Source organism: Leptidea sinapis, chromosome 30 (assembly GCF_905404315.1).
Source record: "Leptidea sinapis chromosome 30, ilLepSina1.1, whole genome shotgun sequence".
Lineage (NCBI taxonomy): Eukaryota > Metazoa > Arthropoda > Insecta > Lepidoptera > Pieridae > Leptidea > Leptidea sinapis.
Window position 1 is genome coordinate 7678513 of NC_066294.1, and position 14040 is coordinate 7692552.

General features: G+C 36.5%; 2 protein-coding genes across 4 annotated transcripts in view; both read right to left on the minus strand.

Moving 5' to 3' along the window:
• Positions 1-14040, minus strand: part of LOC126973775 (uncharacterized) — a 115712-nt gene that overhangs the window by 64502 nt on the left and 37170 nt on the right. The window lies entirely within an intron of this gene.
• The window catches only part of LOC126973772 (malate dehydrogenase, mitochondrial-like), a 34643-nt gene that overhangs the window by 17797 nt on the left and 2806 nt on the right, over positions 1-14040 (minus strand). For all 3 annotated transcript variants that reach the window (XM_050821093.1, XM_050821091.1, XM_050821092.1), the window contains exons 2-3: positions 11159-11354; positions 5023-5161 (exon numbers count right to left, since the gene is read on the minus strand). In XM_050821093.1, the coding sequence (XP_050677050.1) occupies positions 5023-5161; positions 11159-11354 (335 nt within the window). The remainder of the gene's footprint in view (positions 1-5022; positions 5162-11158; positions 11355-14040) is intronic.

Sequence of the window (14040 nt, forward strand, 5' to 3'; positions counted from 1 at the left end):
CTCTTAATTTTTGTTAGTTTTATTTTATCTCTTCTTTTAATTCCAATAACACTTCTTTCAATTCCGTTTTGGCAGATTTCGATTTTTTTCAACAACTTTTCTGTTAATGCCCATGTTTGGCAACCATACGTTAGACATGGCAAAATGCAGGTATTATATACTTTTCTTTTTTCTTTAATTGGCATATCTACATTTTTCACAATCAACTAACAGGTACAACTAATTATTATTTAACAAATATGTGTAACATTCCAGTTAAATTAAAAAAGGTTTAATTTTTAAAAACAGACAATTTTTTTTACTTAAATTTTAATATTTGACATATATTGAGGTTCCACCGATATGGTTTAGTGGAGGTGGAGTAGAAGAAAAACCTCATCAAATCATGGAGTAGAAGAAATACGACATAGAATTGTAAAAAATAGATCGAAAACCATGAATTCTGGGAATGTGTCCCATCATTGTAGCATATGTACCTACATGATAATATAAAATATCATATATCATAAGATTATTAATACTTTATCACTACTTAAAGCTTCTCTTTTTATTAATCATTCGTAACTGCTTGTTTTGGAAATATTCTTTTCGCACGCGAATTACGTATGGAGGCAGTACGGTTTATAAAATCTTACTGGCCCCTGGGTTTATATAGAATAACGATGAATACTTATAAAAAAACTATGTTTTATGGGTGTAAATAATATTGATATTGTAACTTTCCAAGACTTTTCGTGCACGCTTTTCTGAATTGAGCTAAATATTGTCTAGTTTATTAAATAAAATACCTAATGTAAGCTATGAAGAACGCTGCAAGCGCTTCCACCTTCTACCACTTAAGGCTCGTAGAGATATTTCTGATATAATCACCTTAATCAAAATACTAAGAAGTATGATTGACTGTTTTATATTACTGACCAAAGTCTGTCTGGCAGCCCCTAGTAGAATGTTAAGACAACAGCATATCTTTGCTGTACCATTCTGTCGCACAAATTATAGAAGGAACACATTTATTTTAAGAGCTATGCAGTCATTCAATCATTTTTGTGACACGGATAATATTGATCTCTTTAACTCCAGTATTAATTCAATTAGAGCCCATTTGGTAAAACAATTTAGCAGTGATTAACCAATTAACATTAGGAATGAAATTACTCTTTTTTGATCATGCTCTCAACTGGCGATAGGAGTGCGAGAAGATTTTATTTAATAATTTTATGAAGTTTTATTTAATAATTTTTAATTATACTTGTGTTGTTTGTTTGTAATTAATATGTTACATTTAATAATATTATACTTGTTCCTATGTACATGTGGAAGCCTATTATTAGCTCGAACGAATTATGTTTGTTAATTATTTTAATGTATGTAAAACCAGCTGTTGGCTTTCTTAAAAATATTAAATAAATAAATAAATAAAAAATAAATAAATAAAACCATACCTAAGAAAAAATATTGGCCTGTTATTATTTTAGCTTACGACGTAATTTATCGGTAATATACTTTATCAACCCTGATAACATCATTTCGAGCTTTCACTACCTTATCGATGTTTATTCATTTTCATGCAACACTAGGTATTTTGACAGAAGTCAAATCTATGGTTACAGAGTTCCTATTACTTCAAGTTTTTATATGTTACTAGCTGACCCAGCAAACGTTGTATTGCCGATATTAAAATCGCGATACAAAAGTAACTGTTGATCGTAGATGGGTGAAAATTTGAAGTTGTATGTATTTTTTAATGTTGACTCATAATCAAACAAATTTTAAAAAAATGTCAAAAAAATTAAAAAAAAATCGTGTGGACCACCCTTAACATTTAGGGGGATGAAAAATAGATGTTTTGTTCGATTCTCAGACCTACCCAATATGCACTCAAACTTTCATGAGAATCGGTCAAGCCGTTTCGGAGGAGTTCAATGTTTAACACCATGACACGAGAATTTTATATATTAAATTTATCGCAATTTAAGAATTTTATACAATTACGCTAATCTCAAAATATGAGATTAGCGTAAATGTCTTTTCATGATTGTGAATTTACGCCTATCATAAAACAGAAATTAAGTGTATGTATTACATAATTAAAAGATAAATGTGTGAGTTGGGCGACATCGGTTCCCATAGTAAAATGACATGATGACTTCTACTATTTTCCTGTTCTTTGGGTATATATGACAGTAAAAAAAACACACTTGTTTATTACAAAACCAGAAGAGCTACCTACCTTTGACTAAGTTATCTACGATCACATATGGTTTCTTGATGTTTATAATATGTTTCTCTGGCATCTATCTTATAGCTGTAATCTTGCGATAAAAATTCCTTCTTAAACAGGTAGACTGCAGTATATCCACCCTAACTCACTTAAGTCCCGTAGAACATTGCTCGACAGACTGTTCCTCTTTAAATAATAACATAATATTATTGATTCTCCTTATATTATATTGAATCTAAACCTCGCTGTTCCAAAACTCAACCGAGAGAGCGTGTAAGAAATATAATCCATTTCTCTGTAACTATTCAGGATTTCACTCCCTTGAATAGAATTACCAGAGATTATAACAGACATCACGATGAAGTCGACGTATTTGATCATTATTTACACAAATTTTACAAATATTTAAAAACGGTTCTTTCGATGGTGGGATGACATCAATCTATTTTTGTGTTAATTTATACTAAGATTATATTCGAAGTTATATAATATATATTCTTATTTTATTTTGTGGCTTACATGGTCTCTTCCCCTCAATTTTCCCGGTGACCATCAAACGTTCTAGATTATCAGCACCGCGTCGTGCAATGTGGCCAAAGTATCTCATGATCCGCTGCAGACATGTTGTGGATAGACGTGGACTGCCTCCTATTTTTAGCTTTTTAAGGATGGAGGCGTTAGTGCGGTAAGCCGTCCATGGTATCCTAAGCATGCGGCGCCAGCACCACATCTCAAACGCGTCAATCCGTTGTCTGTCAGTCGATTTCAGGGTTCAAGTTTCTCCATAGAGCGCGATGGGAAAGACAAGAGAGCGGACCAGGTGAATTTTCGTCCGATTGGTGATATTTCTGTCCTTCCACACCTTGCTTAGCTGTGTCATCGCTGTTTTGGCCATTCCAATTCGCCTCCTCATTTCGATTTCGCAGTTACCTCTGCTCGTGATCACTGAGCCAAGGTAGTTGAACTGATTCACGGTTTCATAGCTCTGTAGGAGATCAGTACGCGGGATGGCTGCGAAGCGGTCGACGACCATGACCTTGGTTTTGGCCGTATTTATTGCCAGACCCATTCTGAGGCTGGTGGCCTCTAGCTTTTTAGTCATAATTATATTTATTATATAAATAAATATAATTATGACTATTTTATGGTGCTTATGTAAGTTGCTTTTGGACGGTTTTGCGCGGTTAAGCCACGTCAACGTATATTTAATCTAGATTATATGGATGACGTCAGGCATAGATAATAACTGGTTAAGAAAATACTGTATCGATGGGTAATGTGTTGGCTTAAAGCCACCTTTGCATGGATACGATAAATTAATTACAATTGGGTATAGTTAATATTATCTAGCCTCAATCTAGGCATACTCTGTACTATGGATGGAAGATAACGATATGTTAAATACGATTTACACATTTTATACCTTTAAACGAGCAATTCTTGTATATATATAATCTGAATCACAGAAACGGCTCCAATGATTTTAATGAAATCTAGTATACAGGTAGTTTCGGGGGCGAGAAATCGATCTAGCTAGGTGTCAATTTTTAAAATGACGTTTTATTCGTGTTTTAAAGAGAAACAGCCACAATATGAATTTTTACCAGTGAGAGGCTCCTTTGCACAGGATGTCGGCTAGATTATGGGTACCACAACGGCGCCTATTTCTGCCGTGAAGCAGTAATGTGCATTACTGTGTTTCGGTCTGAAGGGCGCCGTAGGTAGTGAAATTACTGGGCAAATGAGAGTTAACAACTTATGTCTTAAGGTGACGAGCGCAGTTGTAGTGCCGCTCAGAGTTTTTGGGTCTTTCAAGAATCCTGAGCGGCGCTGCATTGTAATGGGCAGGTCGTTTCATTTACTGAACTTCTGGTTCGTCTCGTCCCTTATTTTCATGAAATAAAAGAAGATAAATAAAAACAATAACATTAAAATGCGAAGGTAAATTTCACCACTATACAAGACTGTAATAGCTCAGATGTGATATTGGGTGATCCGGAAAGCAGAAGACCCCGGTTCGAATTCAGATGTCCAATTAGTTTTTATTTTGATCAAATTTGTACATTCTTAAAAATCCGAGCAAGGCTCGGTCGTCCAGATAGTATAATAAATAAACATGCATAATTCGGAAACAAAAATCCACACTCATCAAATAAACGTGTTCATACCGGGATTCGAACCCAGGTCCTGTAGCTCAGTGGGCAAGGTCACAACCACTCGGCTGTATCGGTTTTCAAAGATGATCAACTCACCTTCTTTGACATATAGCCGTATGTGATATATAAAATTCTCGTGCCCGGTTTTGTTTGTAACCAAACTCCTCTGAAACGGCTGAACTGATTTGTATGAAATTTCCTGAGCATTTCGGGTAGGTCTGAGAACTACCGCTAATTATGAGGAGAGTGACCTACCCCTAATTATTATTTTCTTATTTTTTTTGAAAATTTATTTAATTTTATTTTATTATGATTCAACATTGAAAAATACATACAACTTAAAATTTTCGCCCCTCCTATATCTACAATTATTTTTATATCGCGTTTTTTATATTAATCTGTTATATCCATTAATCCGCTAAAGGGTTGCAAGACGCCAATCGAATACAATAATAATTGTAGTACGATATATTTGGTAGGTCTTAGAATCGATCGAAATCTATTTTTTATTCCTCAAAAATTTTAATTTTTGATGTTTTACTATATTACCTTCATTGGCTGCTTCTTTTGCTGGATCAGCTAGTTATTAAGAAAATTTAAATTATTTTTGTTCAAACTAAAGAAAAAATAAATCAAAAATGGCACCTGCAGGCATCTCTCGAGTTCGTTACACATACGGCTGTAACCTTGGACTAAACAATTAGTGTTAATGTGCTTTAAGTCTTCTGCCACTTGATAGATATTTCGTCCGCACGTGACGTCACTCGCGGCATACAGGCGCAGTCTGTCAATTGGTAAAAAAAAACTTTGAGAAACCGTAATGGTTGCAAATTGCTATTAACTACATCTCAGCAGATAGCCTAATTAACCTCCTTTGCAAAGGATGCCGGCTAGATTATTGATACCACAACGGTGCCTTTTTTTGCCGTGAAGCAGTAATGTGTAAGCATTATTGTGTTTCGGTATAAAGAGCCACGTAGCTTGTGAAGTTACTGGGCAAATGAGACTTAACATCTTATCTCTCAAGGTGACGAGCGCAGTTGTAGTGCCGCATCCTGAGCAGGTAATGGGCAGGTTGTATCAATTACCATCAGCTGAACGTCCTTCTGTCTCGTCCCAAATAAAGCGAAAAAAGGTATGGAGCGAAAGAGAAAGAGTATGTGTGGCGCGGCGAGGAATGAGGAGGAAGACTTTTTATTTACCGATTTTTGTACCGTAACCGCTCAGAATTTTTGGGTTTTTCAAGAATCCTGAGCGGCATTGCATTGTAATGGGCAGGGCATATCAATTACCATCAGCTGAACATTCTGCTCGTTTCTTCCCTTATTGTCATTATAAAAGACTGGATAAAGGTTTATATATTATTATTAATTAAATTTAAATATATCTATCAAAATTTGGATTTATATTCAAACCGAAATTATATTAACAGATATATAGCAGAAAATATATTATAACTACGGACTAGAAAAAAAATAAGGACTCCGTGTCACCTTGCATTACAGTGTAGGTAGCACCAATACACGCCGATTAACGTGTAAATACATAGCCCCACGCACACACTTACACTACTACAGGCCGATAGGCGGCCATTATGAGGATTGTCATCGTCTGTCACAGATCAGTTTGCGTCTTAGTAAAAAAAAATTAAAATGTAGTCGTGCGTTGTGAAAAAGCGTAAAAACGATAAGTATTTGTTGCCATAAATGATTATTTAAGGGAGAAAAAATTGTGTAATTAGTATCCCCCGTCACCGCACACACACTAGCATGACGGTGCTTCACTTGCTAATATCACGGCGCGGAGTCCTTTTTTTTTACTCGTCCGTGATTATAATAAGCAAAATCCCATGAGAACTAAGATGCCGCCATTTTGAATGCTTTATTCTCTATTTCGTTTAATGTAACGCCCTACCATAATAGTTGTATTTACGATGGTAACTACGTGATCTAGATTGTAACGTAACCATTAAACTCGATAATAAAGTGAGTTGGGTCCAGCTATCGTAAAATCTTTTATTACAAGAGTCGCATCATGCGTGAGCTTCTGTAAAACTTTAATGCGGATTCTTCTGTCTTTAATAAAGCCTGTTTATGGCCGCCTAGTACCAGTATTGAGTAATGGATTCGTTAATTTTATATAATGTTAGGATCTTCAAAATAAACTACAAATTGTTTCTCTGAAAATACATTTAAAGTTCCCTATATCGCTTCCTCAATCGTATCTTTCGATAAGTTTTTATAACAGTAACAAGCACAAAACAATCTTAGCGTTATCCGCCATTTAATCACAGTTTACACGTCACTTCGATGCGTCCTCTACCATCTTCCACAGACAACATAGATACGCGAAGCGCGGCAAATTCAAATTAATGAAATGTCATTCATTTCATTACATACATATAAATTGACGTATAGCTAGATACAGGTATGTAAGAATGGGGTGATTAAAACAATAAAGAAGACAGCCGGTGTCTGGCACTGTCAAACTATGTGTAAATATTGTTACTACCTAGTGGGAGGCTCCATTGCACAGGATGTCGGCTAGATTATGGGTACTATTTTGAAGCGGTAATGTGTAAGCATTATTGTGTTTTAGTCTGAATGGCGCCGTAGCTAGTGAAATTACTAGGCCAATGAGACTTAACATCTTATGTCTCAAGGTGCCGAATCCTGAGCAGGTAATGGGCAGGTTGTATCAATTACCATCAGCTGAACGTCCTACTGTCTCGTCCCAAATAAAGCGTAAAAAAAAAGTATGGAGCGAAAGAGAAATAGTATGTGCGGCACGGCGAGGAACGAGAAGAAAGACTTTTTATTTACCGATTTTTGTAGTGTGTTGATAAGGCAATAATAGGGTGTTGCTAATGGTATATCAGCTAATACATTGACATAATTCATCACGAAATAATGAATTTACGCTAACTGCTAATGGACGTTGCGAAGGCCAAGTAAGCAATTCCAATTTCTTTCGTTTGGGAAATGAGAAAACTATTCTTGGTGATATGTTAAGCCGTAAATATCTGACGTCGAAATTAAATCGACTAGAGAATGTAATAGAGTCATTATTAATATGTTGTGATAGATTTAGATTGGTACATGAAGAATCTTATAACTTTAAACGAGCAATTCTTGTATATTTATAATCTGAATCTCGAAAACGGCTCCAACGATTTTAATAAAATTTAGTATTCAGGTAGTTTCGGGGGCGAGAAATCGATCTAGCTAGGTTTCAATTTTAAAAAATGAAGTTTTATCCGTGTTTTCATGAGAAACAGCTACAATAACATTAGAATACAAAGGTAAATATCGCCACTATATACAAGACTGTAACAGCTCATATGGGACATTGGGCGATCCGGAAAGCAGAAGAACCAGATGTCCTATTAGTGTTTTTTGTTCAAGTTTTGTACATTCTTAAAAATCTGAGAAAGGCTCGGTAGACCGTGTTTTCTCCCACGTAATTTTCAAATCCGACAACCTCGAAGAATCGATTACATTTTTTGTGTTAATATATAGCCTATAATACTCACAAGCAATGTGGCTTTTTGTAATTTTTTTTATGAAAATAAGAGACCAGACAATACAATGCAGTGCTACTCAAGATTATTGAAAAACCCAAAAGTTTTGAGCACTACATCTGCGCTCGTTTTTCATTAGCTACGGCGCCCATCAGACCGAAACACAGTAATGCTTACACATTACTGCTTCACGGCAGAACTAAGCCATTGTGATAATCATACCCCATAATCTAGCCGGCATCCGGTGCAAAGGAGCCTCACACTGGTGGAAAATTGAAACACAAACAGCATATTGGTAACAGAATTTTCACAATCGGTACAGTAAATCCAGAGAATACTCCTTACAACCTCACACTCTTTACCTCTTTATAATATTAGTATAGATAAAAGTAGTACAGGTAGAAGATGATAAAATTGAGTCTGCTTTTCATTGCATAAAAGTGCTAAAAATGGAATATAATAAGTTCCCTCATTATTTTGTTTCCCATTTTCTAAAAAAAATTCCGTATGACCCTCGTAGTTGGTTCACCGCGTTTGTTGATAAATAAGACCTTGCAAAACCTAAGCCAAAGTTTCGTTTTGCAGAGAGCGCTTATCGTAAACATAGTTCGAAACTCGTAAATATCACGTAGGTGTTGGTGAAACATTTTCCCGCACTTCCAGTTCAGTAAGACTAACAGCCCCGTCGGGATTGCGATGAGGTATTTTCATGAGCCGTGTAATCGGATACGAGAAAACTTTATCGCGTTATGTCAAACATTACATAAGCCGACTTAATGTTGTTTATTCTCGGCGTTGTTATCACGATGGTATTAACCATATACAGTGTGTTTTTTTTAAGTGGGACAGTATGGGGAAATCCTAAAGTATAAGAGATACAGGGAAACTGTCTTAGGAAACATTAGGTACTTTTTTGTGAAAAAAAAATTGGTATTGTCAAAATTTTGGTCAAGTGTGAGTTGTCCGGTCAGTGTCTCCTGGAAGCAATGCTTGTACAAGATGACCTTCTATGTAACACTTGTACTTGTAAGCCTTCAATACCTTTCGTACTGTAGATCTATGCATACCGATATTGTTAGCAGCTTCCCTCAATGAAGCTTTTGAGTAGGCTTTAAAATATCCTAAGATTGCGATAGTTGTAAATTCATTTATTACTGTCGCTCGTCTCTTCCGTTTTAGCGTAAAACAGCCTCCCTTTCTTAAATTTTTCACCAGTTTGTCAAAAATTTTGCGGTTCGGTTGATCGCGGTCCGAATAACGTTCCCGATACCACTGTAACGCATTCACAGAGCTACGATAATTTACAAAATACGCTTCAATTAAATTTACTTTATGCGAGTTTGATAATTCCATGACGAAAACTTAACATAATGTTAACTTTAAACAATGAAATATCAAGTAAAATACTGTTTGTTTCAAGAAGTTCCAAATTTAAAATTTGTTTTTTTTTAATTAGATTTGTAAGGTAAGGTGCTCGCGTAAGAATACCTTAAAGTATTTTAATCCTTTTTAAACCAAATAAAGTGTTCCAAATTCAAATGTAAAACTGGAATAGGCAATATTTTTTTTAATAAAAACCTTGCAGTGGGCAGTGGTAGGCAATTTACACGGGTTGTAATAATGAAAACGATTTTCTTAAATTTGACTAATTTCTGCTGTCCCGATTTTTTTCTTCCCATACAATAAAATGATTCCCTCATGAAACTGAGTAGATGTGCGTCAAAAAATTAATCATTTTTAGGGACAGCTCACACTTGACCAAAATTTTGACTATACCAAATTTTTTTTTCACAAAAAAGTACCTAATGTTTCCTAAGACAGTTTCCCTGTATCTCTTATACTTTAGGATTTCCCCATACTGTCCCACTTAAAAAAAAACACACTGTATAGATTTAGATCATGCTAGCGTAAGACCGATTATTCATGACCAATTCATCATTTCATAGTTGATCAAAGGCCTGATCCTACGTATTCCGGCGATCTTGACCAGATCGTGGGTCCATCTTATGGGGGACCTGCCAACACTGCGTCTTCCGGTACGTGGTCGCCATTCGAGGACTTTACTGCCCCAACGGCCATCTGTCCGTCGAACTATGTGCCCTGCCCACTGCCACTTCAGTTTCGCTATCATTTGGACTAAGTATCCCCTCACTTCTGATTTGATCTCGCAGGGAAACTCCGAGCATAGACCTCTCCATTGCTCTCTGAGCGACAATGAGCAATCTCATAAGGCCCATAGATAGACCACGTCTGCAACCACTGTGTGTGTCACCACTGGCAACACACACTGGTTGAAAACCTTCGTCTTCAAACTTTTAATTGTAATTTTGGACGAGAAGATTTTACGGAGTTTCCCGAACGCTGCCCATCCGTGTTAGATTCGACGAGCAACCTCTTCCCCGAAATTTAACCTGCCCAACTGGATTATTTGTCCAAAGACGTGCCCGTCAACAATTTCCAGAGTACAGTTCCCAACTGGTGCGGGAGTAAGTGTGATATGGGCATTAGACATGTTCTTCGTCTTGTACATGTTCATTTTGAGATCTACCTACATGTACAATTATGATCTCGTTATTATTATGACGGGTACTCTCGATATATATTTTATTAAGTTGATAGATGCCGATATTTCGATCCAATTGCATGAATCCTGGTCGCGGCGGACCTGTTATATGTTAATTACTATGTTAAAGTTCGGTGATGATAAAAGTTTAAAAACATACAATTATGATTATCCAATATGTGCGTTAAACTACTAGGGTTTGGTATTCAAAAAACTAAGGAGCGTATAACAAGCGTGGCTGACTTCTTACGACTTGCCAATTAAAATGTTGTATCTCAAATAGATACATCATAGGATAGATAGATAGATAATCCATAGGTCGCTGGTTTATATCCGGCTCGAAGGACCAAAAAAATTTTGGGGCTAATGCTTTAACCAAAAATTTAAAAATTATAAAATAGAACTATGAGTTATGATAAATAAAACCGTTCCTATTGAATTATGAATGATAACTGACTTTATTTAATTAGGAAAATTAAATGCACGCGTTTATGAATCGCGGCAAATGACAATGAGAATGCTTACAAAAACATTATGTAAGGCTTACAACTTGCACACAGGCTGTTTCAATGAGCTGAAATAATATAATTTCAGCCGGAAGATGTCCATTGCTGGACTAAGTCCTCCCCCAACGACGATAGGCCATAGGTAAGAGCTGAGCAATAAGTAAGATAAAAAAAGATAAATAAAAAGCTTACTTTTTTATACATGCGCACTGCTTAAGCAGTAAGGCAACATACTGTCCCATGCTGGAGTCCGCCCCAAGTATAGACACTTGTAGCCCAGGCCGGGGAGGTTCAACCTTTGCAAGCTCCTTTGGCGCTGGTAAGGCTTTCTGCTCTGTGAGAGCAACCTCAACTTCTTTTACATTTTTGCCGGTTAAGCGAAATGGCCCTGTTATCAGATATGGGGTTAAAAAATTAAATAGATGATAATATATTTTTTTTAAGAAAATAAGGGACGAGACGAGTAGGACGTTCAGCTTATGGTAATTGATACCCATTACAATGCAGTGCCGCTGAGGATTCTTGAAAAACTCAAAAATTCTGAGCGGGACTACAATTATTGCGCTCGTCACCTTCAGACATAAGATGTTAAGTCTCATTTGCCCAGTAATTTCACAAGCTACGGCGCCCTTCAGACTGAAACACAGTAATGTTTACACATTACTGCTTGACGTTAGAAAAAGGCGCCGTGGTACCCATAATCTAGCCAGCATCCTGGGCAAAGAGCCTCCCACTTGTAGGTACATATATAACTATAAGGTATATTGGCTTGTTCGATGTAAAGAATAATTTGCATGGTCTTGAAGTTCTACTGATTAAACACGGTATAAACGAAATAATAAATGCTATTTTAATAAAAACAAATATTTTTTTTATTAAAAACTAACTATACCAAAAATATAAAATTGCTGTTAAGCGCCATGACACTTTACGCGCTTTCGAATTAAGTTTGAAAAAAAAGTTTATTAAAAACGCAAAAATAAATGTATTAAGTAGGTATAATAGAATTTTATTTCAAAAATATATTTAATTTTCTTCTATAATAGGGAATAAAATAATATATTGTAACAAGTATCTCAAATTCAGTGAACTAGAAAATGACGATCCGGAGCCGGCCGAAGCAATGTTCGTCAAGAAATCATTCGTTTCTAATGTTTTGCAACCAACAGCAAACCGTATATATAAGAAGTATCCGTCTGTGAAGACACTACTGGGTATTGGATATAAAAATCGCTAATCTTGAAGAACTGTGTAAGGAAATTGGAACAGACTAAGAGCGCTTTCTCACCACGGCCGATCAGAGTCCGATCCGTACCCGTAAACATTATACAGATCAATAAAACTCAGACTGAATTCTGATCCAATACCATTCAATTCAGGGCCCATTTTTTGGCATACGGCATTTAACGCGCCACAAAAGAGCATTCTCGTCGTTGGTCTCATTTTCAAAGCACTCATTCCTTTCAATCGGCGTCTATTTCTGGACGTTTAACTGGGACAATATATATTTGTATGTTTTTCATCAATTAGTTTCGTACAGTTAATAATTATATCACCTAGCCAATTCAACCAATTACCCATTATTTAGCCGGCTAAATTTTAAACGTTTAGCTGGCTGGTTAAGCCTATGAACTATACTAGATGCCTGCTGCGCCCCCGGCTTATTCTATCGCCCCGCTACCTCTGTGGTCGAAAGCAGATCGGAATTTTGGGATTTTCGGTTCGGATGCAGTGCGCGAGCGTTTGTACAAATAATGGCTTCTTCGGTCCGCCAATAATCTTGTTGACGGAAAGAAATCGGATGACGGAAGCCGAATCTATAGGCCGACCCTTTATCTGAGTCCTCGCCTGCGGGGTACAGGGGCGCGGGGGTATGACGACGAAGAGGACTGAGACAGGTGCGGGCGGCGGGCGAATTTTGTAATCGCTCATTTCACTAAGCGCCCCCGCCACCCGCACCTGTCTCAGTCCCCTTCGTCGTCATACCCCCGCGCCCCTGTAGCGCGCAGGCGAGGACTCAGATAAACGGTCGGCCTATAGTGCGTAAACTACCATAGAAATAGTTCGACTACTTCGGACTGAGTTTTCACGGATACGAAACGGACTTAGTGCGAAAGCGCTCTTATCCACTTATGGCATCTTCACTGGTCCGAAGAGATTGACAATTACATTCAAAACTCTGTTACATTCAAAGACAGACTATTTAAATTACTATATTGCCATCGGTCCTTTATAAGTATGCGATGTTTCAATTCAATCTGACGTTTTAAAGTGGGAGAAAATTACGTTCAACGATTCTGTTACATTACAAGATTCATACATAAATATAATATAAACCATAAAAATAAAAGTGATAGACAGACAGACTATTTAAATTACTATAACATTGTTATCGGTACTTTATAACGGCCGTTGCCAATATACTATCTATAGATAGAGATAAATTACTACCTTCTACTGTCAATGATTAGCTGTCAATAATCTGAAGCTGTCCCAATATACCCGATAAGTCATTCTAATCGCCATATATTGGGACGCGTGAATTGCAATTTCCATACAAACTTCTATCGCTCGTAAGCTATACGTCGTCCCATTGACAGACAGCGTGTACGGATAAGGTGAGTTACCGTCGATAAGTTTATTGGGACAGGAAAGTCAACGATAGTTATTTTATCTCAAGTAAGAGATAGACTGAATATTGGGAACGGCCGTAAGTGTGTGATGTTTCAATCCAATCTGACGTTTTAATGTGGGATAAAATCGTAGAACAATTCCGTTACATACATATCAAACTAATAAAAGCGTAAACAATTTGTTATGTTTTTAAAGTGATAACCCTCACTTCTAGGATCCTAGATAACATATTGTTTAGATTTACAAGAGCGACATCTCAAGTCAATTTCCTAATATGCAAATATTGGGGTTGAGCAGGTTATCAACTGTAAAGTAGATCCTGTAGATGAAGCCACAGCCTAAAAGCAAACAGACTTTTATAACGAGGCGGTACTCGAACGGTTAGCTCAGTTGGTTAGAGCACCGTTCATAAAATTTTGTTTTTCAAATTTTATTTACTT